Source organism: Anneissia japonica, unplaced genomic scaffold (genome assembly GCF_011630105.1).
Source record: "Anneissia japonica isolate Jap-2015-1 unplaced genomic scaffold, ASM1163010v1 scaffold287769_len469884_cov163, whole genome shotgun sequence".
NCBI classification, from domain to species: Eukaryota; Metazoa; Echinodermata; class Crinoidea; order Comatulida; family Comatulidae; genus Anneissia; species Anneissia japonica.
In genome coordinates, this window is record NW_022734345.1 from 71,073 (window position 1) to 98,746 (window position 27,674).

Sequence of the window (27,674 nt, forward strand, 5' to 3'; positions counted from 1 at the left end):
TAAAAACATTAAAAAGGTTTGCCATAACATAATGAAAACCTTGCACAAAGTTCATACACTAAATTCAGTCGTTTCCACAGGACAGCTACAACATGGGACTCACCCTTTTTAGTTCCTATGCATGCATTTTGCGTGCGGGCGTGCGTGTGGACATTTAGAGAGAAATTGTGCATGTGTTAGAAAAAGTTTTCACCTCGCGACGTGAAGTTCTTCAGCGGTGGTTCAGTCACCTTCCAGGTTTTTGCTTTTGATTAGCGCCCCTAGTTGCTTGATCCAAGGTAATTCAACAGGACTCACATCTCCGCTCTTGAACATAGCGCGTGCGTACAGTCCTTTGATCTTTACTGTGGCATCGACAATCCGATACTAGTTGCGAGTACAGCCGTCAATTAATAGTCTATGTGTGCCATTCGTTTTATGGTGTTAGTTTTTATTTTATTAATTTTGGGTACTTCGCAATGTCTGTTACATCTGATTTTTTTTTACCGCGAGCTTGTTAAATGCTTCTATAAACTGCAATTTGATTTGTGAAAATTGAACAAGAAAATGAAAAGTTATAGCAATTTAAAATTTACGAATTTTATAAAATTTCATGTTCTTATGCAACATTAATCTGTCATTTTGACAATGCTGGCATAAGGTGCCGAAAACGAACATTTGAGTATATACAGAAAATTTATTAATTTTTTCTGCGAAGTGAGTCTCATGAACGACAATTCACCAGAATTTTGGTAAAATTAATGTTGAAATGAAGAATATATTTCAGTCTAATGTTAGTGCAAAATATCATTAGTCCTTTGTAATCCGCCGCACGACGCGCAGTTATCATGGCAACTAACATGCACGTGGGTAATTCATCACATACGCTGACGGTTTATGGTCGGGTTGCTATGGTTTTTGTGACGTTCAGCGTGTAGGGACGCATGTACGCCTAGAATGTCGATGCCAGAGTTATAACCTTTGATGTTTCGAGATGTGCGTCCTTCTGTTGAATTGCCTTGCTTGATCAGATTAAGGCTACGTTCAGACCTGTGAGATACGCCAGGCGTATCTAACGCCGTGCGTACGTTAATCCATGGTGTAACTAGCGAGATGTCCAGACTGGGCGATTAATGAATGCTAAAATATATAAGAATACTAGAGCGCTAACTGCAATGTATTCCATGTTCGAAATACGCAGAGCCGTGTGTGTACCATCCAAGATGGCTGCCATAGATTCAGCCAATCAAATTTCGCCTAAGCACTATCATTTTCAACGGCGCCCTCAATTTACACAGAAAGTTCAGTACAGAGTTACCCGTATGTTTTAAACTCGAGCGTTGCGGTGTATGGGTGTAATGTACACGATTTTAATTTTTTTAAATATTTTTTAATAAGATGTTCTACTTGGCCTCTTTTTGGCTACGATAGTTAAATAATTTGTTATTATCAATAATAATTATCATTACTGAAATAATAGTCAGAGGGCTTATTTATGGGTAATAATATGTATACCAAGACTGAAGGTGGCGCTTTCCTTTGGCGGCTATATTGGATGGTACACATATTTAACTCTTCATTGCTGCGCCATCTTGTCAGCACTCTAGTTGTTTAATAGCTCTATGAAAATAAGCGACTTCGATATCTCTATAGGGCGCCACATGTCATAAGGACAACTTTTTACCCGCAAATGAGACAACAGGGTGGGCTGCTGCATGCTGCTGGAGGCGTGTATAATAGCACATCCTGCTAGGGGCGGTGGGGAGATAGCGAAGCATTTATTTAGGCCTATACCTGATGTGTAAGTATAGTATTGAATTTCCCAATATTCAAATTCAAAGAATTAACTTTTCAAGGTAAACCACCACAACACAAAATCCACCCAACCTCATATTGCCTGAAAATAAAACATGCATCATGCATAGGACAGTGGCGTATCCAAGGGAGGGGGGGCACACCCCCCACAAAAAGCTTGCGGCCCTCCCATTCGAAAAAACTTTGAAGCAAAAAAAAATAGGCTAGGCTTATGCTGTCACGGTTAACGTGTATTCGGGAATCTAAGAAGCAATATTTTTCAGTGGGCGTGGCCACCGAAAATAAATTCCACGCCCCCTCATATTTTGGTCGCGCCCCCCATTTTAATACTGCTAGATACGCCACTGGCATAGGAACGCTGACGTCTACAGGGCTCTGGTTTCAGAGTAAAATTAAACACATTGATAGGCCTACGAAGACCATATCGCCTTCTATTTTACCTTCATATACTCTAACACACTAGCACCCTTCATAGTTTAGGAGACAGTATATCATGTAATGTATTGGATGGATATGTTGATGCTGTACTAGTAGCAGCAATATCTTCACTGCATAATAACGCCAAAAAAAAGATGTCTTGCCCAGTACAACCAACCCAAAATCTCAAAATGTCAGTCTCTCTTATTTTATTGCAAAACCCTAAGGAAAAGTAAAAAATATCAAGTATGGTAATTGAAAAGGCCAGATTGTTAACATTAATAAATTTGTTACCTTTAACCATGGATATATTATGCAATAGCATTTACTATTTTACTAACAAAATACATTGAGTGACAGATGGTTTGGTTGAAACAGGACATATTCCTATTTTAACCTTATCCATCTGTGATTTTTATTAATGATTCAGTAATCTGGAGATTCATTTTCAACCAGCTCGGCATGAATTGTCGAGATGTCCATCAGCTCAGCCATGTGGAACTCGTGCTCATCGTTTTTTGAGGTTTTTGACGGCAGTAGAAACAGAATTCCAACTGCCATACACACATGCCATACGCTATGAACATACTGGTAGTTGTCCTCTTTCTCCAGAAGAGCAAACAACAAGAACCCAACACCAGCTAGAGTAAGGCCCGGCAGAATTCTGATCAACCACAGCTTTTTAGATGGGTAACATGACTTATTTTTTCGACACTGATAACTCTGTAAAAGGAAGACGGATTTGTCATATTTCGTATTACACACATAATTTTTTTTTACTTGTGCAATGAAAAGAATATTTTTAGGAGTTGAAAGATGCACTGTTCCATTCAACAAGGTGGAGCTGATTTGAATGGAACAGACCATCTTTAAATTCATGAAATAATATTTATAATATTAATATTCTTTCCATTTGCACTATGATATAGATAACACTTCTGAATGAAGCATGCAAAATTGCTGAAATGCTCATTAATATTAATTACCTAGAGTAGTACACTCACCCATGATACTGTTAGTATTACCAATCCCGACAATGTTGGAACGAGGGCAGCCCACAAACTGAACCTGTTGTAGTCGACTCCTATGGCGATTCCGAAAGCAGCTGAAATACATAAAATGCCTGTATTCAAATGATTTGTAATTTTTACTGTTATATAGGTTACATTATTACATTTAAATTGAAGTGATTGGTGTACAGTATCAATAAGGTGTGCATAATTATTGATGTATACGAGTTATTAGGTATTTTTTAAAGGAGGAACAAAAGAACAATATTTAAAGTGGGTTGAAAGTGAATTGTTTATGCCATAGTTCATAGAAAGCAAAAAAAAAAATGATCTGATGTTTTTCAAGTTCACACAGAAACATGTTTGTTATGAATATTTCAGATCTTCAAAAGATCTTTTTCATTTCATTTCATTTATTTTCGCTTTGTTCATATACAATAAAATCTATGAAAACGTAGTCACATGTTTCCCCCAAGAGCCGGCGGGATTGCCAAAAATTAAAATAAATTACTAAGTGGCTCTCCAATCTTTAAAAATTAAAGAATAATATTACTAATCCTCTATGTATGATGATCTTTTTTGTTTCAATACAGTAGGTAATCAAATGTACAACAGTTGTTTTTATGTTAAATGTTAATAATAAATAAATGAAGCTCAGAAAATACATACATCATCATCATTTCTTTGACAATATTTAAATATATTTTAACATCATTTACAAACATTTACATTAACATCATCATAGTTCCCAATGTTCACTTAACTAAGATTGAGTTTTATTCATCCTCCTATATGTGTTGAACATGTTCATATGCTGAGCTCTCTATTCTGTGATTGGCTGTAATAATGTTGGTATTCCATTGAGCTGTTAGGATGTAGTGACTTGTGGTTAGTGTATAATCTATGGAATGGCCAATAAAAGCTTGAACTCACCTAGCATTGTAAATGTCTGCTTGATGTGCTCTGGCAGTTTAGCCATACAGAGGAGCGTACAGAAGATGGCCATAAATGAAGAAAAGAAATCACAGAATTGGAGTGTGTCGTACTTCATGATGCAGTAATCACTGGAATCACAAGCGTGGTAAAACTAGATAGAAGAAACACAGACAATTACTCAAATATCTTGAGTATTTGCTATTGATATCTGTATTACCATCAGTGTCATTGCCTCACACTGCCGTATCGTTATCAACATTAATGGCATTATAACACCAACAGAGGTACCAAGCTGGTTGACACCTCTTTTGGAAAATCTAATTCTACAGTACTATAAAACATTGAATTGAAGCCCTGGGCTTCTCTTTTTTTGCGAACTTTAGATGGGCATCTTTTCAAGATGGGCTTCTTTTGCAAAGTAAAGATGGGGGCTTCTTTTCAAAATGAATGCTGTAAATTTTGTGAATTTGTGCTATAGTATAAAACAATAAATAAGTAACATCAATTTATATCATGAAGTGTATTTAAATGTCATTAAATCACCTAAACTACTGTATAAAACCAAGCTTGTTTTTTATTTATTTTGTTTTCTGAAATTCATGTACAGTGTTTGTACTGTAATATCTCAAATAGAAGCGAACTCTATCTTTTCGAGATGGGCTTCTTCTCAAGGCTACTCTTGCAAACTAAAAAGGGGGCTTCAATTCAAGATGGGTTTCATCTCGAGATTAAGCCCACTGGGCTTCAATTCGAGGTTTTACAGTATCTTGTTTGTGCATGGTGATACTGATAGGCCTACTGACTTTAAGAGAGACAATGAGTGAATAATAGGGAGATTTCACAACCGTACGAAAACGATAACGAAAACAAATATGTCATTCGTACCTAAAACATCCTTGACAATATGAGGCATGTCATGGCGAAATGGTTAAGTTGTCGCACAGACCAGTATTGAGTAAATGAGCTATAAAATATGGGAGCCCAAAAAATTTCCTAAAAATCCAAATTTTTCTTTCACTATAAATCAACAGTTTAATGTCTTATTAATTATGTCCCAAAGTATTAGTTCTGAAAGATAGATAGTTAATTCTATTAAACAGTGTATGCACAAATAGGTTTTTAAGGCAGTTACTCAAAATCATGTTTCTCTTGACTCTAAGAGTGCTGTACTTTCATTTTCCAATAACTAAGCTTGAAATGTATAATTTCATTGAATGACCCCTCATTTTAAAGATCATATTCTCAGGTATCTGAAAATACCAATGACTTGAATTTCAATTTTTGCTACAACTTAGCCATTTTGGCACAACATGCCTCATATGATCCTTGATTCATGCAAAAGATATGAATTGCCTACAATGTGGCAGATACACTACTGTAGGGGAAGGGTTGTCTGAAAATTTGATGACGTAACCATATTCATCGTTTCCGTAAGCTTGCGAAAACTCCCTAATATGGTAGTAAAAACCTACAAACATGATAGATTTGCATGAGTTGGGTAAATTTCTGGAAATTTCTGCTTTACTCGCTGGAGTGTGGGAGACTCACACAATTAATGGGAGCCTTGGGACCCCACATATTAACTAACATCATCATTATTGTTGACACAACAGCAGCAGTATTGGCACAATTAACATCTTTGACATACTGTACTCAGGTCATTGGCTCCATGACATCACTGACACTACCAATAATGACAACTTCATTCGAACTGTCATCACTTTCATCTGGTGTTTACTCACAGTGGAGAAGAACATGGTGCAAAAATAGACTATGGCCTCTGGAAAGAATCTTCTGTACACAGCCAGGATAATTGATGGAATGAAAAAGAGGTTGCTAAGGGTCAACAGCAAGACCTGCACCAAGAAGTAAGTTCTTGACCATGCCTCTGAGTCATCGGTACAGCCCCAGCCACGGTAACCTGCAACAAGGTCATGTAATCAACCTTAGGTACCCATCAAGAAGAGTGGCCTAACATTTAATATACAATTAGGCACAGTATGCATATGAGAGATCATCAGTGTGTTTTTAAGCCTTGAGCTTTTAATTGTGTAATTTCAAAATGTTATAACTGGTTTTTTTTTTTTTAGATTTTTATATATACTGTAATATATCTTATATAATATTTTTTTTATTGAATGTTTACAATTTCAGATGTTCGTTGTAAATGTATTTTTATACCTGAAAAAAAAAAAATAAATACGACCTTAATGAGACTTAAGATATCACAAGTATTGAGACATACAGTACTGTTTTATTTTTAGTTTATAACTCTCTTTAACTCTTAAAAGACAGTGCAAGCATCAGCAGGGTATCCATATGGTACAGGATCTCTGCCAACGAACCCTGGACCCCCCCATTGAGGAAGAAGCCAATCCTTTACTTACAGAATACTTCAATGGAAAAGCATTATTGAAGTCTGAAAGGGCCATTTTCAAGCACAAGAGGTGCCTATAATCTATGCATTTATACAGCGCTATTTTCAGCAGGTGCCTATTCTTTAAAAAAAAATAGACTATATCTCAGTGGTGCAACGAGTCATGGAGCCCAGGGGTGAGAAATGTTGGGGGCCCCATGCTAGTAAAGTATTTTCGCCCATGAAGTAGCCAAGGAGTGGAAAACCTCTTTACCAAAAACAAATAACTGAAAAGACTGCATTAACAAATTTCAAATACTCAATGTTTTGAAATATTTGACAATGTAGTTTTTCAATGAGATGATGAAAATTTGTATAAAAACAATTCTGGCAACATTTCAGCATCTGAAATCTGGGGGGAGGGGGCAAGTGAGGGGTAGGTAAAATTTTAGGGAGGAAATATGCTGGGATGGCCCGAGTTGTGTGTGGTCGTGTGTCATTCAAAATGCCTCGCAAGCGGTCCAGGGGCAAAGCCCTCGAAAAATATGACAATTTAGGGGTTGCAGAGGCTTATTTAATCAATTTTATAGGTAGATAGTCTACTAATATGTGGAAAATACATAACAATTTTTTTCTCCCCGATGGTTTTCTTTTTTTGGGTGGGGGGAGGGGAAGAAAGTTTATTTCCCCATTGTGTCACCACTGCCCTTGCTACATGATGAACTCTCCATTATGTCATCTATAATTTCAAATACATTATTCAACTAATAATTATGTTATTAAAATGCTTACCATACTTGCAGGCACAGTAAGCATAAGAGAGACCAGCATCATAGCTAACATAACAATTGCCATATTTGCCACAGCCTTTGATGCAGGGGGTTAAATGAACTTTCATTTCCATAAGTATGTCAGTACCACAATCTTCATACACAACATTACTGAAAATCAAACAGAATCATGGCCTTTTAGGAAGATCAATTATACCCAAGAACCAATATTGCCGTTACAGTATCAAAGGAAACACTGAGGGCACTAGATCGGGTAGCATAATAATTACAAAATCACTACTCCATTCTGTAGAAATGTGGGATTCAAATTTTTAAGATGTAAAATATTCATCATGCGTGATATAGCTGTAGAACGTACTGTACATACGTATGGACAGAGGTGTGTGACTGAGTGATCCAATAGAACGGTTAACTGAGTTAAGATAGGTGTATATTTTGTACTGAAAACCATTTTTTATAATTAGTATAATAATAAAAATATAAAATATTGTTATATCCTTGGCCATTTTTACTTAATTTCTTTATATTAATTTCATGTATGATAATTTCACTACTTTTATTTAACTTTTCAGAGGAAGTAATCTTCCTGAATTTTAATTTGCTTTACCACAATATATTACAAAGAAACAGTTACCCTGTACAGCATGTTATTGAAAACAAAGTTTCAGAAGCTGTGGTCAACTTATAATGACCACCATGGAACTGCACTTAGTTGTTTTTTTTTTTTAATCTATGGAATTTGAATGTGGTTTCTAATCATGTGAAAAATATTTCAGTTGGTCTGTGTTAATTAATTATGTATCTATGTGACACTTCATTCTAGCCCATAATTGGCTGATTGTTTAATTAACCTGTTGCTATGTGGTCCTGATTGGACCTGATTGGACAGGACCCTGAATATGCAAAGTTAAACACCCTTTTTCTTAAGAGTTTCTACCCAAGTAGTTTTAGTTGTAATTTTGGATTTCCAGTGAAGACAACTCAATGTATTTATGGACTGGATTTCTACTATTTTGTCTGACTTCAGTTTTCCCTGCACTTTGAGATGCATTTACTATTATCTGTAAGTAACGTATTTAAGTTGTTGCTTTAGCTCTGACCATCACCAATTACTAAATTTGTTTTGTGTATTTCTTTAATTACAGTATTGTTGTAAATAAATGTATTAATTTCAAATATCACAAGTCTTGATTTCTTTCAGTTTGATCATTTTGAGCCGTTATTGTAACAACATACAGTAGTAATGTTATTCATGCTTGTTACAATCAATATGAAATTGTTATAATGTAGGAATATCGCATTGTTCATGGGTGTGCACTACTTTATCAGTGATTACCTGTGTTAATTAGTTAATATTTTAATACTGTGCGTTTATATTTAAGAATGAACATGTTTGTTTGTTTGTTTGTTGTTGTGAAGTACAGTGAAATACAATATGATCGCGGATTAGTCGATAAAGTGTAAGGCTTGGTAGATTGAGTACCTTTGCATCGTTACTGTTAACCTGTAAATCAAGATGGCCGATTTCATTGAATTGTGATATTGTAGTATAAATACAATCAAATAATTGTGATTTATTATGCGATGGTTATGCAAGATAATGTGATATGGTGTTGATTTAAAAGGGGAAAAATGGTTTACATATTCATATCAATAACATATTCTGAGAACATTAGCCTGGGTTCCAGGCCCTAATTTCGGGTTACCCACTCTTTATTGCACTTGCGCGCCATACCTAATTTAATTGGCGTCCCATACTCAATTTCTTTTTTTTTCGGATTAGGGCCTGGGCAAACGATTCATGCGTACGATTTCTCACATCAAATTCGATGTGGGATATCGTATGCATGACTGATTTTGTAAATCACGTGATTGGCTTACTTCATGCATCATTCTTGATGATGACATAATTAATGTCGAAATATTGAATCCCAACACGATGGCGTGTATTTCAATACTTGGAGTATGTATTATACTTTCTTATCTGAGATTAATCAGTGGACCTTTCGGCATGTTAATTAATCTTGGTAAATTTTCAAAATTGAAGATGCGGATGTCTCAACTAGGACAAGCTAACCAGCTCGCTTCTGCCTACCTACTTGAATTAAAACAGTTAGTATATACAGTAGTTCTGGCTTGCTGAGAACAACTATGGACTAATAACTGTAGTAGCTGGCTATACTTACAGAACCTTGCTCACTGCTAGCTGCTACACAGATTTAGGCCTTTAGGGTAAAATATTGCTAAAAAGGTAGGACTCTGCAAGTAAGAACTTAAAAACAAGCCAAGCCTCTACTAGGCTAGGCCTACTTCTGACTCCAGAGGCCTGAGCCTTATCCTCCTGGAAAGTTGTGTTGCTGTATTTGTAATGGTATGTCATCTAGTCTAAGCTTAATTGTTTTTGCCATTGCCAAAATTAGTCTTACTAGGGTCTATTCTAAATATTTTAGGCCTGTTTTATTAGGGAGGACTATTAATTTCTAGTCACGCTTAACTCGTGGCTCCAAAAATATGAACATTTAATTGGTTGAAATTGTTTATTTCGGTCCGCCCATTTATCCAAATACGGAATAATATAATTACGTCATTCTTTGGCAGCCTGGTGCCTGCATTCAGTGTTTTACAAGTCTCTTATTCCGTCTCTAAATTAACTTTTTCATTGGTGGCGCTGTCCAGAATGAGAAAAATAATAAAAAAGAGACTTGTGGCAAGTCTATGAGAACGTATGCCAATTCAATGATACATGTATAGTTGTCTGTTAATGACTATTATACCTGTTGTAACATTAATACATTTAATGAAGGTTATTTAAATGTTTATTGGATTGTGCTTCATACTTAATATGTTATACAGTGTAAGGTGTAATAATTCACATAGATTCGTTGGAGGCTTATATATCTTATATATCTTCTTTGTTTGGCAGGGTTATGATTGCCCTTGACCTTGCCAGTGTTTTTGATTTGTAAATTTTTGATATTTTGCGGTTTGGGTTTGACGCAGGAATGGCGCCAGGATTTGCCTGAGGGGGGAGGGGGAGGTCCCCGATGCGGGGAAGGATTTCCCCTGACAAGAGCAAAGTGGGGGTGGTTGAGTGGCGCTTAAAATGTTTCGAAAGTGGTCCAGGGGGCAAAGCTCCCAAAAATTTTGACAATTTAGGGGTTTCAAAGGCTTATTTAATCGATTCTAGAGTCTACTAATATGTGCAAAATACATATATTTTTTTTCTCCCCCCACAAATTGTGGTTTAGGGTATAAGTTATACCCTAATTTGCAAACTTTGGATTTTAATCCATAATATATAAAATTAATAATGTTATACTATAACATTATTAATTTTATATATTATGTGTTTATATTTGATGTGCAATGTTATTTTAATGTAATGCGTTATGCAAAAAGCCTATAACTATAATGTATTTTTTTTTCCACAAATGAATGACTTACTCCTTAGAACATTGTGCTGATGCAGCTATATACCAGGATCCTGCTTCAGGAAATGGAATAAACCACTCCTTGCCTCCAACATCCGTATCATTTAATTGTAACTCATTCTCAATGAGACATTCCATTCTACCATCTGAAGTCATTGATGGTATTCTATCTCTTTGTACACACAAAATTATGGATACAGATTCTGTATCATTCACCTGGTAAAAAAAAGGATGATTTTGACATTTTAATTTGAACCGGATTGACAAGCATGTTCTTTTTTCATGATTTGGTTTATATATAAAATCACTTTATTCATTAAGACAAAAAAATTATACAGAGTGGAATAAAGGAGAAAAAACATTTACATGCCTAGGTCAATTCTGGATCACAGAAATGCAAGGCAAAAATTACAAAATCCGATAAGAACATTAAAAAGACCTACAAAAACAATACAACATATATTTTAGTTTATTTATTCACATCCAAAAAATTTAATAGGTTATCAAGTATCAGTGGTGGTGCCAGAGGGGGCTGGGGTGCTATAGCTCCCCCCCCCCCCCCCCCCGGGTCGACATGGGCCATAGGCCCCAATCCCCCCATCAGGGAAGACGATAAATTTTGTCGGGGGACAAACAAATAAAAAAAAAAATACTTACATGTAATATTCGTTTAGCCACCATATTGTTTGTGTTAACTTTTCATCACAACAACAATAACAATAATAATAATAATAATTAATAATAAACAATAATAATAATAATAATTATTATTATAATAATAATTCAATGAGACTAATTAAAAATAATTTGTGTTCTGTTATGACAAATTGCTCATTGAGACAGCCTCATGATGGTTGGAATACATCGTGATAGGTTAAGCAACCTTGACCATGACAGCGTGGTTGACAGATTTCATGCAAAATTTGAATGAGGATTTGAAAATACATTTCTAAGCATTTGGAGATGCCATATGCATAAAGTTCAGAAGATAGATGCATGTAAGAGTGAAATTCTAAAAGCCTAATCAAATTTTCCTTTGCATACTTTCTCTATTGCTCTGCATACATTAACCCCTATTGTCAAAATGGTATAGCCCCATTATCAGGTAGCTTTTTTTCAAGGAGCTTATTTTCCTACACCTGGTGAATGTGGGTCATGACGATAAGAAACAATATGACTATATGTGCATGACTAATTTAGAAAGTCATTAAGAAAAATGGTGGTATTTACTAGAGTCGAATGCACCTAGGATTGTAAATGCATTAAAATAAAATTAATAGATGCATGAAATAAAAACACTGATAGACCATTTTATCGGGATTACTTTGAAACAGTGCCGCCAACATCTCACAACTCACTGGGGGACTTCCAGCGGCCTAGCTTGAGCAGCTGGCTAGTTACGGGTGCAGCACTGCACAGCGGATAACGCTGCTAGATTTTTGCTACAGTAGACAACACATACAATCACGCTAATTACTGTATATGTAAATCTGAAAAAGCTTAGACATGTTTTTAATACAGTATGAACATTTCGTTCTTGTTTCGTTTTAAAATATTCATGCTCATTAGTAATTTGGTTTTATCGTTTAATTATTCCATGATAGTAACTACGTAGAGTGAAATGCTAGGCCTCAAGAAGTCCCTTCAATGGTGGTTGCCACTGTGCCTGGTTATCAAAAATTTTCATTTCAAACTTGGCTCAAATGGTGTATATCCTCTTACCTCAAACACACTTGCAAAAATTTTTAGAGTTCCACCAATATCAATAAAAGATCTTATGTCCAATGAAGTGATGATTGGTTTACTCGGGCTGATCTGAAAAATATTTGTGGCATTCCCAGTTGATCCATAGTACGCAACGCTGAATATGGTTGTCATATCATGAGCCTCCAACTCAATAATCTCTGGACATTGCATGAGGTTATCACCTGTGTCCATACCAGAGCCTGATACATCATACTGAACATTGTAAAGGTACAATTCCATAATATCTCTAATTGCATGTCTCCCTGGTGAACTATATCCATGGCTGGTACCAGTTGTCCAGTCATTTTCATCCTCTTTTGAAAGGTAATATTTATTATTTTCACATCCTGGAAGAAAATTTTAAAAAACAAGAAATGATATACTACCTGCCAAAAAAAAAAAAAAAAAAAAAAAAAAAAAAAAAAAAAACACAGAGGGGAAAAAAAAAAAAAAAAAAAAAAAAAAAAAAAAAAAAAAACACTGAGGGAAAACCTCAAAATTCAAAGAAAAGGCAAAATTGCTTGTTTGTATTCATGATCATCTGAAAATAAAATCTGAGTTTGAATTAAATGTCAGTAAAGTTTAATCAACTTCAAACCAGAAACAGATTAAACAAATACTGTATATTACAGACATTTTATATTCCTAAAAAATTATTATGATTACTGTACTCATCTTCTTTAATTATTATTTATTGACCTTTGTTTACTTGAATGAACACAATATTTGGCAAAGACAAGCCAAACTAGTCACTCGTCGCAAATCCTGTTTCAGAGATTATGGCCTTCATGCTGGAATATCAACATTTAAAAAAAAATTTATTTTATTGCACTAAACTAACCTTATACATCATTCTATGTTGTTATTTTCCCCATATTTAATGTTAAAACAGCAATTTTTTATCGATCTGTTGATGGTTTCTGCCTGAAAATGCCAGAAATTGTAAACTTTGAAGACTGATTTCACAGATATTCTTCTTAAAACAGCTCTATGCTTAAACTCCTGTAACTTAATAATGAAATTATTAAGTCAGATTTAAATAATTCTTTCACCATTTTATAGCTCTCATTTTGCTGTTTAACATTGTATTACTAACTAAAAATTGATTTTTGCGACAAGTGACTGGTTTGGCTTGTCTTTGCCACATATGCTCTGTTTGGTTTTAGTTTGTGTGAGCTACATTCAGGATGAACCTGTAAGTGGAGAGTAGTTCTTTGCCACCACAAGGAAAAGTGCTATGAAATATCAAATCAAGTAGCAGGTAAATAGATGTATTTTGGGCTTACCTGTAGCCTGTACAGTAACATTAAACTGCACAGTTTTATTGAGCAATAGAGGCTCTGTCACCTGCACTAGCAAATAGTACCACACCTTTGTCTCAGAATGTTGCTCTTCAATCATGCAGTTGAAACCACTATCATCTCTAGTTGCATTACAAGTTACATATCCGTCGTTCATGGGCAATGCATTTGCACGGGCTGTTATGTTCAGGGGACACTCTTCATTAATTTTGCCATCCAGGTGTTTTACATGACAACCACTGATGATGAACTTGAAGCTTCCAACACCCGGTGGCACAAAATATCTAAGCGGAAATGAATGAATTAACAGTGACATGATTCTTCTCAATTTATACCAGTACATTATACAGCCAAGAAAAGATAATAAAAACAATACGATGATAAAGAAAAAAGCCAAGCTAATTACTCCACCTCGGAAGGAATTTTTCATTCTGTATAGTTACATAGGGTATTCATGAGCTTATTCCTGAAGTACTACCAGGGAAACCCACCACATTGGGAGAGTAATGTCTCCCAAACATATTGTCCTCAGCCTTCCCCCCTTACAAGTTCCATCACCCTGGTGGAGCCACTGTGCACCACACAAATGAATTAGCAGGATATTAATATATACCTGTCAGGAATACCTATGATGATGTTTGCAACATAGGCATTTCTTTTGTAGTCATTAGATTTACTCATAAACTTCATTTAAATGGCCAGAAATGGTACTCTCAAACTTTAAATGAATGTAATTCTTTCAAGGGTGGTGCTAGGCTGGCTTGGCCTCTCCTTGACTCCACCGGTCTTAAGTATCACAACCATATGTGGCAAAGACAAGCCCAACCAGTCTCTCCATGCAAAAATCAATTTTAATATAATATTATTTTTTATAAGGTTAAAACACGTTGACTGCCAGACCTTTTTTTAAGGTTCCTTCCCAGGTGCCAAAAATAAAGTTTACATGTACAAACATACTTTTTTGAAATTTTAACTAGTCAGATATCATCAAAATGATGTGTCTAATAAATTGGCGGGAAAATATTAGGGGCGAGTATACTCGTCGATGGCACTGTGATAGAACTTTCTACTGACTATGCCAAGTGCGAGTTATCTCATCCGCTTTTACATGGGTTGGTACTGTATATGTTCAAAGGGCGCCCCCCCGCTCAAGTGTACTACTGGCCACATAATACAACAAACATACATGCATCATTTGTACTTTATCGTCTAGGTGTATCTTCCCCAAACTACCAGCCATTGAGTCTGTGATTCTACAATGTATTATAAAGAGGTTATAAACACTAGAATGTTACCCCAATTTTGACGAGTATACTCGTCCCTGGCGCCCTCAGCAACACCCCGTTGGCGAGTATACACGTTGCTGGCAGCCAACGTGTTAAGCAGTAAAATGAAGTTATGAAATGATAAAGGAAACATTTAAATCTGACATTTCTATATTTGAGGTTACAGGAGTTTAAACATACAGCTCTGTTTAACATGTTGATTGGGGCACGTTAGCGCAGCACAGGACTCCTTGGATAAGCGTTTTGTTGGCTTTTTACACAGGCGTAGATCCCGGGGATGGGGGAATATATACCCCAATATTTGACAAGGGGGGGGGGGATGGTCCATTGTATCATCCCCCCAAAATTTTGACTATGTATGGGATAAAATGGAGCTTTAATCTTTACACAAAAGACTGTCACAGAAATAAGTTGCAATGTCTTATGCACTTAAAAAGATGAAAATTAGCATAATGTATTAATGTTGATAACAAAATTATTTCATCTGGTACCAATCTAAGCTCTTCTTTCCTTAGATACGATTCAAGATTCAAGATTGCATGACGTGTGTTTTAAGGTTTTCTCACATGTGCCAAAACAATTATACAAGTACAAACATACTTTCTTGAAATGTCATCAAGTCACATATCATCAAAGTGCTGTGTCTAATAAATTGGCAGGAAAATATTAGGACGAGTAAACTCGTCTCTGGCAATGGGACAGTAATTTCTATTGCCTTTGCCAAGTGAGAGGTTTCTCGTCCACTTTTTGCATGGGTTGGTATATGTTCAGAGGATACCCCTACTCGTGCAATCTTTTGTACCTGTCAGCAACATAACACAACAAACATACACATGTTATTTGTTTGTTATTGTCTAGGTGTATCTTCCCCTAACTATCAGCTATTAAATCTGTGGTACAATGCATAGCAATAAGGTAATAAACGCTAGAATATTACCCCAGTTTTGACGAGTCTTCCCTAGCGCTCTCAGCAACACCTCGTGGGAGGAGTATACTCGTCACTGGCAGCGAACGTGTTAAAGACCAGTATTTGAGAAATCAGCCTTTAAAGTTTCAATTTTGGCCATTTCTCAGACAAAGACCATTACAAAATCGTCAAAAAATGTTGTTTTAGCATTGAAAATGGGGGAAAATAACAACATAGCATAATCAATTTTAAAAGTGCAATAAAATATATTTAAAAAATATTGAAATTCCAGCATGTTTCAGCAATTATCTCCGAAACACGATTTGCAAGGAGTGACTGGTTTGTCTTGTCTTCGCCACATGTGAAAGCTAATGATATCCTACATCAGGCTTAGGAGTGGATTTTCTATTCATCATGAGAAGATTTTCACCTTGCACCCAGGTTCTACTCAACGTACCTGAACATTGTTACGTTATGTGTGTCATCTAAAGAATCTTCAACAAGAACCGAGTCAATGAGCATTGTGATATCCACTTCATGAATATTCAACATTTGTACTAAAAGTCTATAATTACAGTCTTTTCCCAGCCCCTTTAAGTAAAAATTTAAGAAAAAAGATTATTAGTAAAAAAGCATAAATTACCTAAAATTTATTTTTTAAAAACACCATCCACAATATTCATCATCATCGATGACTCGAGCTAAGCAAATTTCTAGCGGAGTATTACCCTGGGAGGGCGCAAGCAACCCCCATGGATACGCTAATGTTTAATGTGAGCTGATGTATAAATCCAGATTATCATCATCAAAATGACAACTTGGTTTATAACCCAAACAAAATGGAATATACAAAAGCTTTAATTTGAAAACTTTTTTCTTACAAATCATCTTGATTTATAATAACATGAGCATTATTCTATAAACTGTAAAAAATCACACATTTACTAGGAATTCAAAACAGACAGAAATCACCCACCACCATGCGGACATAATCCAAATCTCATTATAAAATTATGTATGAAATATAATCGAATATTTTTTTTTTTATTATGTCGTCTATAATTACGAGGTACAATGGATTTCTTACCTTCTGTGTGATCCTATCATTGTTGTTTGAAATGTATGCCCCTAGGAACCAGTAACCAGGGTTGGGGTTATCAAATATTAGTGTCATATTTGACCTCATGGTCTGTTCACCGAGTACTGTTGGACGTAGGACAGTGTTATCAGGAAACGATGATCCATCAGGATTGATAACTGGATAACTGCCCTGATGTACGGCTCTGTTGGTTAAATTAACATTAAAAGTCAGATATATGAAACACACATATGTACAATTTACTTTGTATGCAATGGAACACCCTGCCTGACGCCACCACTGATCTTGTCGGGTCAAACTACTTACACTGTAAGGTTAACAAACTTGCACTTCACATCATTCCTAATCTGTGTAAAGTTCATGTATGTAACCTTAACCTCAGATTGAACTGGAAAGCGAAAGATTGCAGTATTGTGATAGTTGTCATAGCTACTTAGTCTCTTCTCTTGGTACATAAGTGTGTACAGATTGCTATGGGAACCTGCAGTGCAAGAAAACAATTGAATAGCCATGAATTACTTATGGTAGTGTTAATATCTAGATTTTAACCCTATTGCCCCAGGCCCTGGAATTTTATGGTGCTTACATTGTAGATTATTATTAAATTTACAATTGGTGAAGTATAGTTCAGTATTATGTAAATATTAACATGTGATAAAAGTTATTTTGCGTATACTTAACCATAGAGGTACCCAAATTGTGTAAACATTCAGATCATATTACTTTTAAGGTAGCCATGTAATAAATTACAAACATGGAAATTAGAAAAAAAGTTTATTAAAACAAATAATACTACCAAGGCATTAATCACACCATTCAGTAATTATATAATTATTAATCTTCTCCAATTTATTAATATATTATCATATACTTTAGTCTTACTTTTATTTTTCTAAGAATACAGGTCAATTTTTGCTCCAAATATTAATGATCATTTTTTTTTCAAATGTGCCGTCTGCCTCAATATAATAATCTATAGTCTAATAAGACAGGATGTTTCGCCGAATGCTAATTCGCGAATGGCTGAATGGACTTTCGACGTTATTTCGCCGACACTACATTTCACTGACACTACATTTCGCCGATGGCCAATTTGGAAACAGCCAAATTGCCGACAGACAGTTCACAAACATCCAATTCCATGACTGTCAATTCACCTACACCTAATTTGCCAACAACTTTTTAAATTGTAAAAAAGGCGCTTTTTGGCTGAATTACATCAGACATTCTTTGACAGGCACCACTGCGGACAAAAGGGCATTTCCCTGACAGGAAATCAAATTTTGCCGACAGCGTGTTTGTGAAAATTGTTGGAGTTTGTTTCACATGAAATCAGCACTTGACTTCGGTTCATGTTGTGTGGATGATTGTTGATTGTAAAAGCATACGGTAAATGTTCTTGTTTTCAATTATGCCTAGGCCCACCAGACAAATTGTATGTCAAGATCTTGTCACAATTTTAAAACTAAAGTGTCTGGGAAAAGGCTGTCAATGAATTCATTGTCAGCGAAATGTCCTGTCGGCCTGACATTTTGGTGATGTGTCAACAAAGTGCATTCATCCAAAAATAAAATTCCTAGTTAGAATCAAGGTCTTGTCAAGGAGGCCTCCATCATTAACCAGGGTGTTTCGTCCTCCTAATTAATAGAAAGTATTGTTTAGCCACCCAGACTAAATGACCAAGACTCCTTAATGATAAAAATGATTTAAAAAAAAACAACTTTTATCATCAAAGAAGGAAAGGGGCGGGAAACCTTATTGACAATATAGGCCTAATACAACAGAATTATTGCTGAAGTTTGATAAATTCACATAGGCCTACATACTGTAGGCCTAGGTCCTAATCAAAATTAGTGAACAATGTCGATAGAAATTAGTAAAGCCTAGGCCTAGTAGGACGACTACCTTCAACTAGGCATACGATACGCCTAGGCTAGGCGAATCGTAGGCTACACTCTGACTAGGCCTAGGTCTAGGATAGGCCTAGGTAGGCTGGCGCCTAGCCTAATTACTGGTAGTAGCAGCTCACATCTAGGCCTAGTGAGAAATGGGAAATAGTTATACGTACATAAGCCATAATCAGCAGTCAAAATTATAATAAGCAGTATGCCACCGACTTGGCAGAAAAATGCTGACATTCCTACCATCTCTCAGTCAATGAAATCTCTCACTCTGTCATCATTAAAAAACGTTCCATGTTTTTGAGTTGAGGAAGTCTCAGAAAAAGAAATGCCTTGGGCCTACCTAATGAAGACCTAGGATTTTTACTATAACACGTTTTCGAAAATGTTAATACATATTTTAAATGTCCTTCTTGTTTTGAGTCTCAGGGCCCATTCTAACTTTCCAGCAGTATGATTAGTCTAGCCAGCCTAGGCCAAGCTTGAGTCACCTTTCATTTCACCTTCAACAACCGGGGAATGATTTGTCGGGTCAGCTCAGCATGGATCATCATATCGCGACCGCCATATCAAAGAAGAGGGGTCTGCTTCCCTCTGTTGTTTCGACAAAATGGCAGCTTCCACGAAAGCCACCGGGTTTTTCAGACGTCAGTTTAAAAAACTAAGTAGGTTTATGTATTATATTTATAACTTTAAAATATATGAACCTTACTAAGAATTTATAGTTATTTTGCCTTCTGAATTATACTAGCTTAGGCCTAGGCCTAAACCATCATATTTTAGGTAGGCCCGCCTAGCATAGGCCCTATTATTGGCGGCGGCCTTGTCTATTCTAGTAGCCCGCTCCCTGTCTAGCTACAGTAGGTAGTACCCTGTCCCTGCTTAGCTTAGCAAGCTCAGCTTTCCACTATGGGGTGCCATACGCAGCAAAAGTCAATGTTAAAATCAAAATGTAATTGCAAAATTCAATGTCTAATTTATTAAAACGTAGACGTAAATTTCTCAAAATGTAGATCTAGTTTTTCAAAATGAAGTTCTAATTTTTCAAAACGTAGTTCAAATTTTGAGACAGGTATATTGTATAAGTAATCTCTGCTAATTAGCATGCATCAGCTCTGTACAGCTACGGTATATAAACCATTTGTTATTTTATAATGTATAGGCCTAGCCCTTATTGTTTATGCTAATAAAGTGTTTAAAGAAGGTTTATTGCAGTGACGACCGAGATATTCGTTTAGTAATAAACGTATTAATGTCACTAATTTTAACCTTTGTTATTTTTTCTAAAATGATGTGTTGTGCTCTTATTTATCTACCATTTATATCCATTACTAACATTGAAACACAAAAAGCGGTACTACTGCCATTTATTTATTTATTTTCATAGAAAACATCTCAAAATACCATCTTTAAAAACATTATTCATAAGAAGTTAACTAGATTTGTCTCTGGGCTAAAACCTAACATAACTACAGGATCAATACAAATAAAAAAAAATTAAAATTAAAATAATAAGAGTCAAAAACACATAAGTAATAAATACAGTTATAGTAGAATAATAGGCCTATACATACAATAGGCATACACGCAGGATGAAAAGTAACGTACTGTACTGTACGTGGTGAATGTTGTAGAGGTCAATGGTGAACGCGTTTCTGGAGCCGTGAATGCGTTACAGAACCTCAATGTCACCGCATTACCTTCCGAAGCACGGCGGAAAAACCTGTAAAAAAAAATCATTTTTACCATATTTTGGATAATTACCGTACTAAAAGTTGGTTTCTATTTATTATTAAGTAGTTTTCTACTCTCGTGTGGTAATATTTTTATCATTTTTGCACCCTTGTGGTCGCGAGTGGTCCCGTGTGGTCGCGAGTGGTTCCGTGTGGTATTTAGTAGGACCGCCATGGATGGGAGGGAAGGGTTTTTTTTTTTTGTTCAAAAGGTGTGTCGAAAGGAAAAAACACCAAATCAAAACAAAAATTGCATACAAGAAGTTATGTAATTCATCTATAGCAAGCAGAAACTTTACCTATCTATGAATAACAGTCATAATGCAATTATCTCTATTCTATATAAATACGCACAATTCACTCCAACACAGCAGGCATCATGGATACCATGTGGCTACAGTATAGAACAACAGTAGAGTATAGAACTGCAAGTGAGTGTTTTGTTAAAAACACTCACTTATTTATTGGTACAAAAAAAGCCACTAACTGGGCCTAGAGGAGGGTTTACTCTATGTATGCCTACCTTAGGCCTAGGCTACATTAGGCCTACTACTAGGCATAATACTATTACTATTAGAGAGGGGCCCCTATAGGCTGTAGGCCTAGAATTTATCGCTATTTATTTTATTTCCGTATATAATGTCAAACATCAACAAATACAAACAATTACATTCATGGCCTGAAATTGCCTACAGTCTGACGGTCGGGCCCACAAGACGATCGGGCCCAGGAGGAAGATTGTGCCTATTTCCAGACTATCCTGCCCATTTTCAGGATTATCGGACCCACTTTGAAACTAGGCGGTAAATCGGCTGGGAGATTTCCTGAACAAGGGTCCAAAGCTGGAAGAATGCACATTCGGGAGATCTGTTTAAAAATGAGCTTTTTTACACATAATTATATTTTGCTGCGCAAGTTGAGACCTGTTGCCACTTGTCTGAGAGACAATTGATAATATGTACAGTTTGCAGACTTCTCAAGAACTGCAGTATGGAGTTTCTGTAGTTGTCATGGAAATTTTGTACTACTAGTCGGTAAATCGGCTGAGATCAGCTGGGACTGATATTTATTTTTGTACTTCTGACGTTTCAAATTTTAATGTATTTTAATATTACTTTTAGCTCCATTTTTCATGTCTTGTTGTTGTGTTTGATTGTTGTTTTGATATACCGGTACATTTTTTTGTAAATATCATGTAATTTAGCCTTGGCTGTGATTTTGATGTAAATAAAAAAAACTGAAACTGAACCCTTAACCATTTGAATGTTAATTTTTGTTTTCTATAAATTAAACAGGTGAATACTTGAAAGCACTTGGATCTGATTACAAAAATGTTGCCATGGATACTGTAAGTGATGCAAAAGCTAGACCAGTGAAAGCAACTGTGTACATTGTAACTGCTGCTGCTTTCAGCTATGCAGCCCACTTGAACCCCAGCCTGGAATCCTTCTGTCAAGAACTCTGTAATGCATCTAATGATCTGCTGCTTGTTGGCGACCGAATTAGGAATCCGAACTCTGATAACCATGTTCAAATGTTGTTGAAATACCAAAGTAAAAACTTAATTCAACGCCAGAATTTTTTATTTTTTAGCTTCATATGGTACAACAATTATGGGAGTGAAGTTTCGCTGTACAATGCAAAATGCAAGCATTTGTCTGTTGGATGGTTTGATATGCCCAGCCGCTGTTTAGATGTCGGTTTTCTTGGACGATGGTTTTATTTACAGAAAGCAATGCAAGACTATGATGTCAATGAGAAAGAATTTGAAGGAAAATCCTGAAATTGAATTATTATGTATACTGTTAGATACATTTGAATTCTTTTAAATTTTCATTATGCTGTATTATTCCTTTATATACACCACTAAACTTGAAAATAAGATCCTAAAAATAGTTTGTGCTACAGGTGTATATACTTGCAAAAGCATTGATGAATGCTTTATAAACTAGCCCTGGATTGAATGGATAGTCTTGTTTTTTTGGACACTCAAGTTAAAAAAAGACATCAAGCAATTGAGGAAATCAATCAACTTTTCTGTAGATTCCAAATAATTTTTTCAAGGGGGTAATATTGATGCAGATCTAATTATTTCAAATATTGCATTTGCTAAATTAAATGCTTGCTATTGTATTTATTCCAGGTCACGATCCAATTTTTATTCCAATTATAACAACTTTTTTATGTTACTATTTATTGGTAATGAAACATTTAATGTACAGTGATGCCACCAACGGAGACCAAGAGGTCACAGGACTCTATCGGTGAAGAAGTGATCATTTCGCCTGGGCATTAGCAGTGGGACAATGCATGTGCTTTCTGAGGCCCAGTCCAAATCAGCCACGGAGAGGCCAAGGGGGCTCCTTGTACTACAGTGCTACCCAGCACTCTACTGCAGCACCTTGACAATACGGAAACTTTTTCTATGATTTTCAAAAACCAAATAGACCAAAACCCCACAAACACACCTTTTGGAAATTTATTAGAATGGCACCTCCTACTACGACACAGCTTTTACTGTGGAGCTTGGTGCAACGCCTGTCTGCTTTGTGTGAAAACGCCGAAAGTCTAAATGAGCCCCATAGAGGCCACGGGAGCCCCTCTTAGTATTACAGTACCCAGCACTATACTACGATACCTTCGACATGGCGGCACATTTACTTTTAATTTTTTTTAATGTATGGGTTCCTGACCGGCTGCACCATATTCGTCTCCACACTAAAACATGTCAATAAAAATATTTAAATGTATGATTTACCCATCATGTACCAGTTGTAGGGCTATAATTAAATACATGCAAAGACATTATGTATGTTAAAATCGATTACAATAATGCATAGGTCTGCTACCTATTCAGATATTAGGATGATAAACGCCTACAAACTACAACACAATTGATTGGACCATCACAAACGACGGCCTTACTATGTTTCAGAGCAGCATACAGCCCGCCCTCCAATTCGAGACCACTCTGTGTATCTGAAATTTAGGGTGGTCTCGGGGTTCAGTCTGAAATTAGAAATGTCTAAATAGAGACCACAGACTTAAAGTGGTCTCCAAGCAGCATACTTGGAGATTAACCGAACCTGAAACCTCTAAATGAAGACCAAAGATAAAAGTGGTCTCCAAAAGACAACATGGGACAACCATTTATTTATTTCAAAGAAACTTGTTTGCTTTTAATTTTTTCTTTCGAGGAACTTGAAGGTGTTTAAAATGCACTGAAAAAAAATCTATACAGCATACTGTAAAGTAAACATAACGGGTCAAACTCGCTAGTCATAAGGTTTACTATTCATAAGGTTCGCTAGTCATAATCAAGTAAAGTTGGTCACTAGTTAAGGTTCGCTAGTCATAATAAAGAAAAAGGGTCCGCTACTCATAATATAAATAAAGGGCCATTATTTATAAGGTTTGCTAGTCATAATATAAGAAGAGGTTTGCTATTCATAATTTTAAAAAAAGAGGTTCGCTATTCATAATTTTTAAAAAAGGGGTTCGCTATTCATAATTAAAAAAAAAGGGGTCGCTATTCATAATAAAAAAAAAAAAAGATTCACTAATTTGTAAATCAATAAAAAAAAAGGTTTTAGTTATAATAAAACAGCAAATTATAGTTTGAAAACAGAAATGGTTTACTAGTCATTGAAAAAGAGTGTAAAGCTATTTTATAATCCTGCATTTCGTCAATTTCAATTCCACATTACCCCTCTCCTGTACACTTCGCCTGGCACAATTTTCCCCATGAAACCACCACCTTCATTATTGTCATTCCCTGAGTTCTTTTGTTTTTATCTGTATTCTTTTTTTTATTGATTATGTCACTAAACAAAATATTCAATTATAAGTATACGCTATTGCACTTCGCGTGAAATGAAAACTTCAGCACTTGCAAGAAATAACAAAATATACGTTATTGTAAAAAAAATAACACTTTAATATCTTAAACAAGTGAATACAAAAATCGCAGTACAAACAGTATAAACAAAATCAATCATTTATAAATCAGTATATTGCCTATATGGGCCTATGTTTACATATATACTATAGAGGCAGTATATAATAGGAATATGCATTGAAACATGTCAAAGGCCAGAACAGCATTTCCGGTCATTTTTAGCAAACTTTTCCATTATTCCAAATAGAAACACGAATGTTCCGAACAAATTGGTACCAAAATTAACACTCTACCAAGAGTGGTTGTGTGGATATGAGGACTCTATGGCTATGACCTGGAAAAATGTCAAAGGTCATAAACAGCATTTCCGATCATATTTTAGTTCCGAACACATTAGCACCAAAATTAACTTTCTACCACCAGTGGTTGTGGAGATAATAAGGACTCCATAACTATGACATTTGTCTAATGTTAAAACAGTATTTCCGGTCATTTTATAGCAAACTTTTTTATTAGACCTAATATAAACATTAATGTTCCGAACAAATTGACACCACAATTAACTCTCTACCTACCACCAGTTGTTGCGGAGATATGATCACCATATGGCTATGACCTTGAAACGTGTCAAAGGTTAGAAACGGCATTTCCGGTCATTTTTTGAGCAAAGTGTTCCTGTAGCGAAAGGTCAGAACGACTACCCACAGGTTAGCAATAACGCAACTATACCACGGCTTGAGTTTGATATGAATTTGTTTATTCAAACGTTTCTCATTCGATTCTATAAAAATACAGAATGGAACAATAGCATGATAACATCATAAAACAACTGTAACTACATTTCATGAATCATAGTAAAATAATCCTGAAATTCCTTATGGCAAACATAAGTCAAACTTGAAGATAGCGTAAGTTCAGTCATTGAAACATAGTACATCATTAAATATACCAATAAAATCAATAAATATTGTTGGAGTATAGCAATCATCATCATCCGTAAACAACCATATTGCTTACAATGTAAATATCATATAGTTTTCAATTAACTTACAACTTTGCCGGGTATAATTACACAGTTCAGACAGATAATCAGTTCCGATCACAGATTGTCATTACAGTACATGAATACTCCATATCCTATATTTCAAATAGAATCATTATAAGTTTGCAAATACTGAATAATCATAGTAGGGAAACATGCAATATTAAGGGTGCATTTTGAGTTATCACTGAACTAACTTCCAAGAATAAACTATCTTAAACAAAAGCCCTCATTTCATAACAAAGGAATCACGCCTCCTATCTTAAACCACTGTTAATCCTCTACCAAGCATACATTTGTGCTAGGTTAACCAAAATCATTCAAGCGTGAAATACAAATTCCACAGTGAATGTCTTTACACAACAGGTCTATATGGATAATGTTTAAGTCATACATATTGCTTAATATACCAATATTCATATATGCTCTAACATGGATACAGAGAATAAATATTTCATCATAAGGTATATAACAAGATAACAAATTGATTGTCTATATCATGAAATATAAGCATCAATAATATGTCTCAACATAGCTAAATAACAGTAGGCCTATGTCAAACAATGTGATGGCTCTATAGCTCATCATACAACATAATATCCATAATTAAGCCTAAACATCATTGTCATCAATAAATGAAGAATACAGTAACAATCTATAGACTTACATTATCATTTCACCTTAAGTAGTCTTTCTTAAACCAGCATTAAACAGAAAATTATACATATTTTCTGGACAGCTCAGAACACATGTTTACACTTGCCGCTTCCTTGGCTTGCTGTGATTCACCAATGATGCACCAATGGCATCATAGACAATGGTGGCGCTATTTACATATGCTAATTAGCATCTAAGATTATATAAAATCTTACAGTTCCATTAGAACAAACAGGAACGTGAATGTTCTAAACAATAGGCACCGAAATTTACTCTCTCTACCACCAGTGGTTGCGGAGATGCCGACCCTATATCTATGACCCTTGACCCTGGCCTTTTGACCTTTCTCCACATTTTGAAAATGTGTTACTAAGCCAAAAATGGTTCTGAGACCATCCTAAACCAATTTCTGAAGTCAGATTCTCTGGACCTCAAAGTGCATACAAAACATGGTCTGGCTACTAAGCCTATATGGACCGTACTTGATTTATTTTAATGAAAGTTCGTAGGTAGGCCTACTGAATCACATTTTTGGAAAATTCATTTAAGTAGTTTTTAATTTTTACCTCGTACCATAAAACGTCATGATTTAAAATGCTATGTATTTTAGTAGGCCCTATTACAAAAAAAAAATGCCTATAATAATCATTACTTAGGCTACCGCCCGTAAAAACTAAATATTATAAAGAGCCTCGCTGGCCAATTTCCCCCTTTGAAATAGTGAGCAGGAAAGTTGGTTTTTTAATTCATCAATTTAAGCATGTTATTGAAAAGGCCCTTAATAACCAGGGGCCCAGTAAATTTCCCATATAGTCATGGCCGGCGGAAAAAAAACTTTTTGGCGAAAAATATATGTCTGGAGATTTTTGTATGATTGGAAATGCAAAAAAAGGAGGGAAGAAGGATGGGAAAGAGGATGTTTATCCAGTACCCGACCGAGTAACATTTTCTCGCAATTCACATTGGCGGATCTGGGGGAGGGGGGTCATGGGTCCTGACCCCTCCCTTGGGCAACAAAAGAAAGGGGAAAAAGAAAAGAATTCTAGACCTACATTTTCAGGACCCGTGAGCTGATTTTTTTTTTTGTTGCTATTAGAAAATTAGAATTTTGAAGAACATAAAATTCATTAAAACACACATCAAATGTCTGGAAAGCTCAAATCTCGCCATCTAGGAATCAAAATTTTCATGGGGGAGAACCCCCGGACCACCCTTTCTTTTTGGGATTTATCGATTCATGTAAAAAAGAATACGCATGCAACTACTCATTTGTTTATGTATGTATACACACATAAAATAAAAAATGAGAAAAATTTACCTGACATTTTTTAAGAGGGGAAAACCTTGAATTTTGAAGAACTTTAAAAGT

General features: G+C 35.5%; 2 protein-coding genes across 4 annotated transcripts; one reads left to right on the top strand and one right to left on the bottom strand.

The window, feature by feature from the left end:
• Positions 1 to 2,397: 2,397 nt before the first annotated feature.
• On the bottom strand, positions 2,398 to 26,495 carry LOC117116375 (post-GPI attachment to proteins factor 6-like). Of its 3 annotated transcripts, XM_033260402.1 has the most exons (14): positions 26,316 to 26,495; positions 25,658 to 25,743; positions 25,182 to 25,387; positions 17,381 to 17,555; positions 17,063 to 17,258; positions 16,433 to 16,566; positions 13,768 to 14,066; positions 12,458 to 12,828; positions 10,749 to 10,951; positions 7,306 to 7,454; positions 5,900 to 6,078; positions 4,155 to 4,308; positions 3,216 to 3,316; positions 2,398 to 2,934 (listed from the first exon to the last, which is right to left on the bottom strand). In XM_033260402.1, exons 4-14 carry the CDS (start codon positions 17,527 to 17,529, stop codon positions 2,638 to 2,640), a joined length of 2,232 nt encoding a protein of 743 aa, XP_033116293.1. In that variant the 5' UTR covers positions 17,530 to 17,555; positions 25,182 to 25,387; positions 25,658 to 25,743; positions 26,316 to 26,495; the 3' UTR covers positions 2,398 to 2,637. The 3 variants fall into 3 exon arrangements, with proteins under 3 accessions (XP_033116293.1, XP_033116292.1, XP_033116290.1); XM_033260401.1 differs by lacking the exons at positions 25,182 to 25,387; positions 25,658 to 25,743; positions 26,316 to 26,495 and adding an exon at positions 19,467 to 19,488; XM_033260399.1 differs by lacking the exons at positions 25,182 to 25,387; positions 25,658 to 25,743; positions 26,316 to 26,495 and adding an exon at positions 19,143 to 19,477.
• LOC117116376 (mitochondrial import inner membrane translocase subunit Tim29-like) lies at positions 19,512 to 22,845 on the top strand. Its single transcript, XM_033260403.1, has 2 exons — positions 19,512 to 19,640; positions 22,004 to 22,845. The coding sequence occupies exons 1-2, from the start codon at positions 19,586 to 19,588 to the stop codon at positions 22,489 to 22,491; spliced, it is 543 nt and encodes a 180-aa protein (XP_033116294.1). The 5' UTR covers positions 19,512 to 19,585; the 3' UTR covers positions 22,492 to 22,845.
• Positions 26,496 to 27,674: the final 1,179 nt, after the last annotated feature.

Coding starts and splice junctions, on each gene's coding strand:
- LOC117116375 (XM_033260399.1), bottom strand. CDS start 19,221: ATGGTAGGAATGTCAGCATTTTTCTGCCAAGTCGGTGGCATACTGCTT. Junction 17,556..19,142: donor GACTGCTGATTATGGCTTAT/GTACGTATAACT, acceptor CTTGCACTGCAG/GTTCCCATAGCAATCTGTAC. Junction 12,829..13,767: donor TGTTACTGTACAGGCTACAG/GTAAGCCCAAAA, acceptor ATTTTCTTCCAG/GATGTGAAAATAATAAATAT.
- LOC117116376 (XM_033260403.1), top strand. CDS start 19,586: ATGGCAGCTTCCACGAAAGCCACCGGGTTTTTCAGACGTCAGTTTAAA. Junction 19,641..22,003: donor ACGTCAGTTTAAAAAACTAA/GTAGGTTTATGT, acceptor TAAATTAAACAG/GTGAATACTTGAAAGCACTT.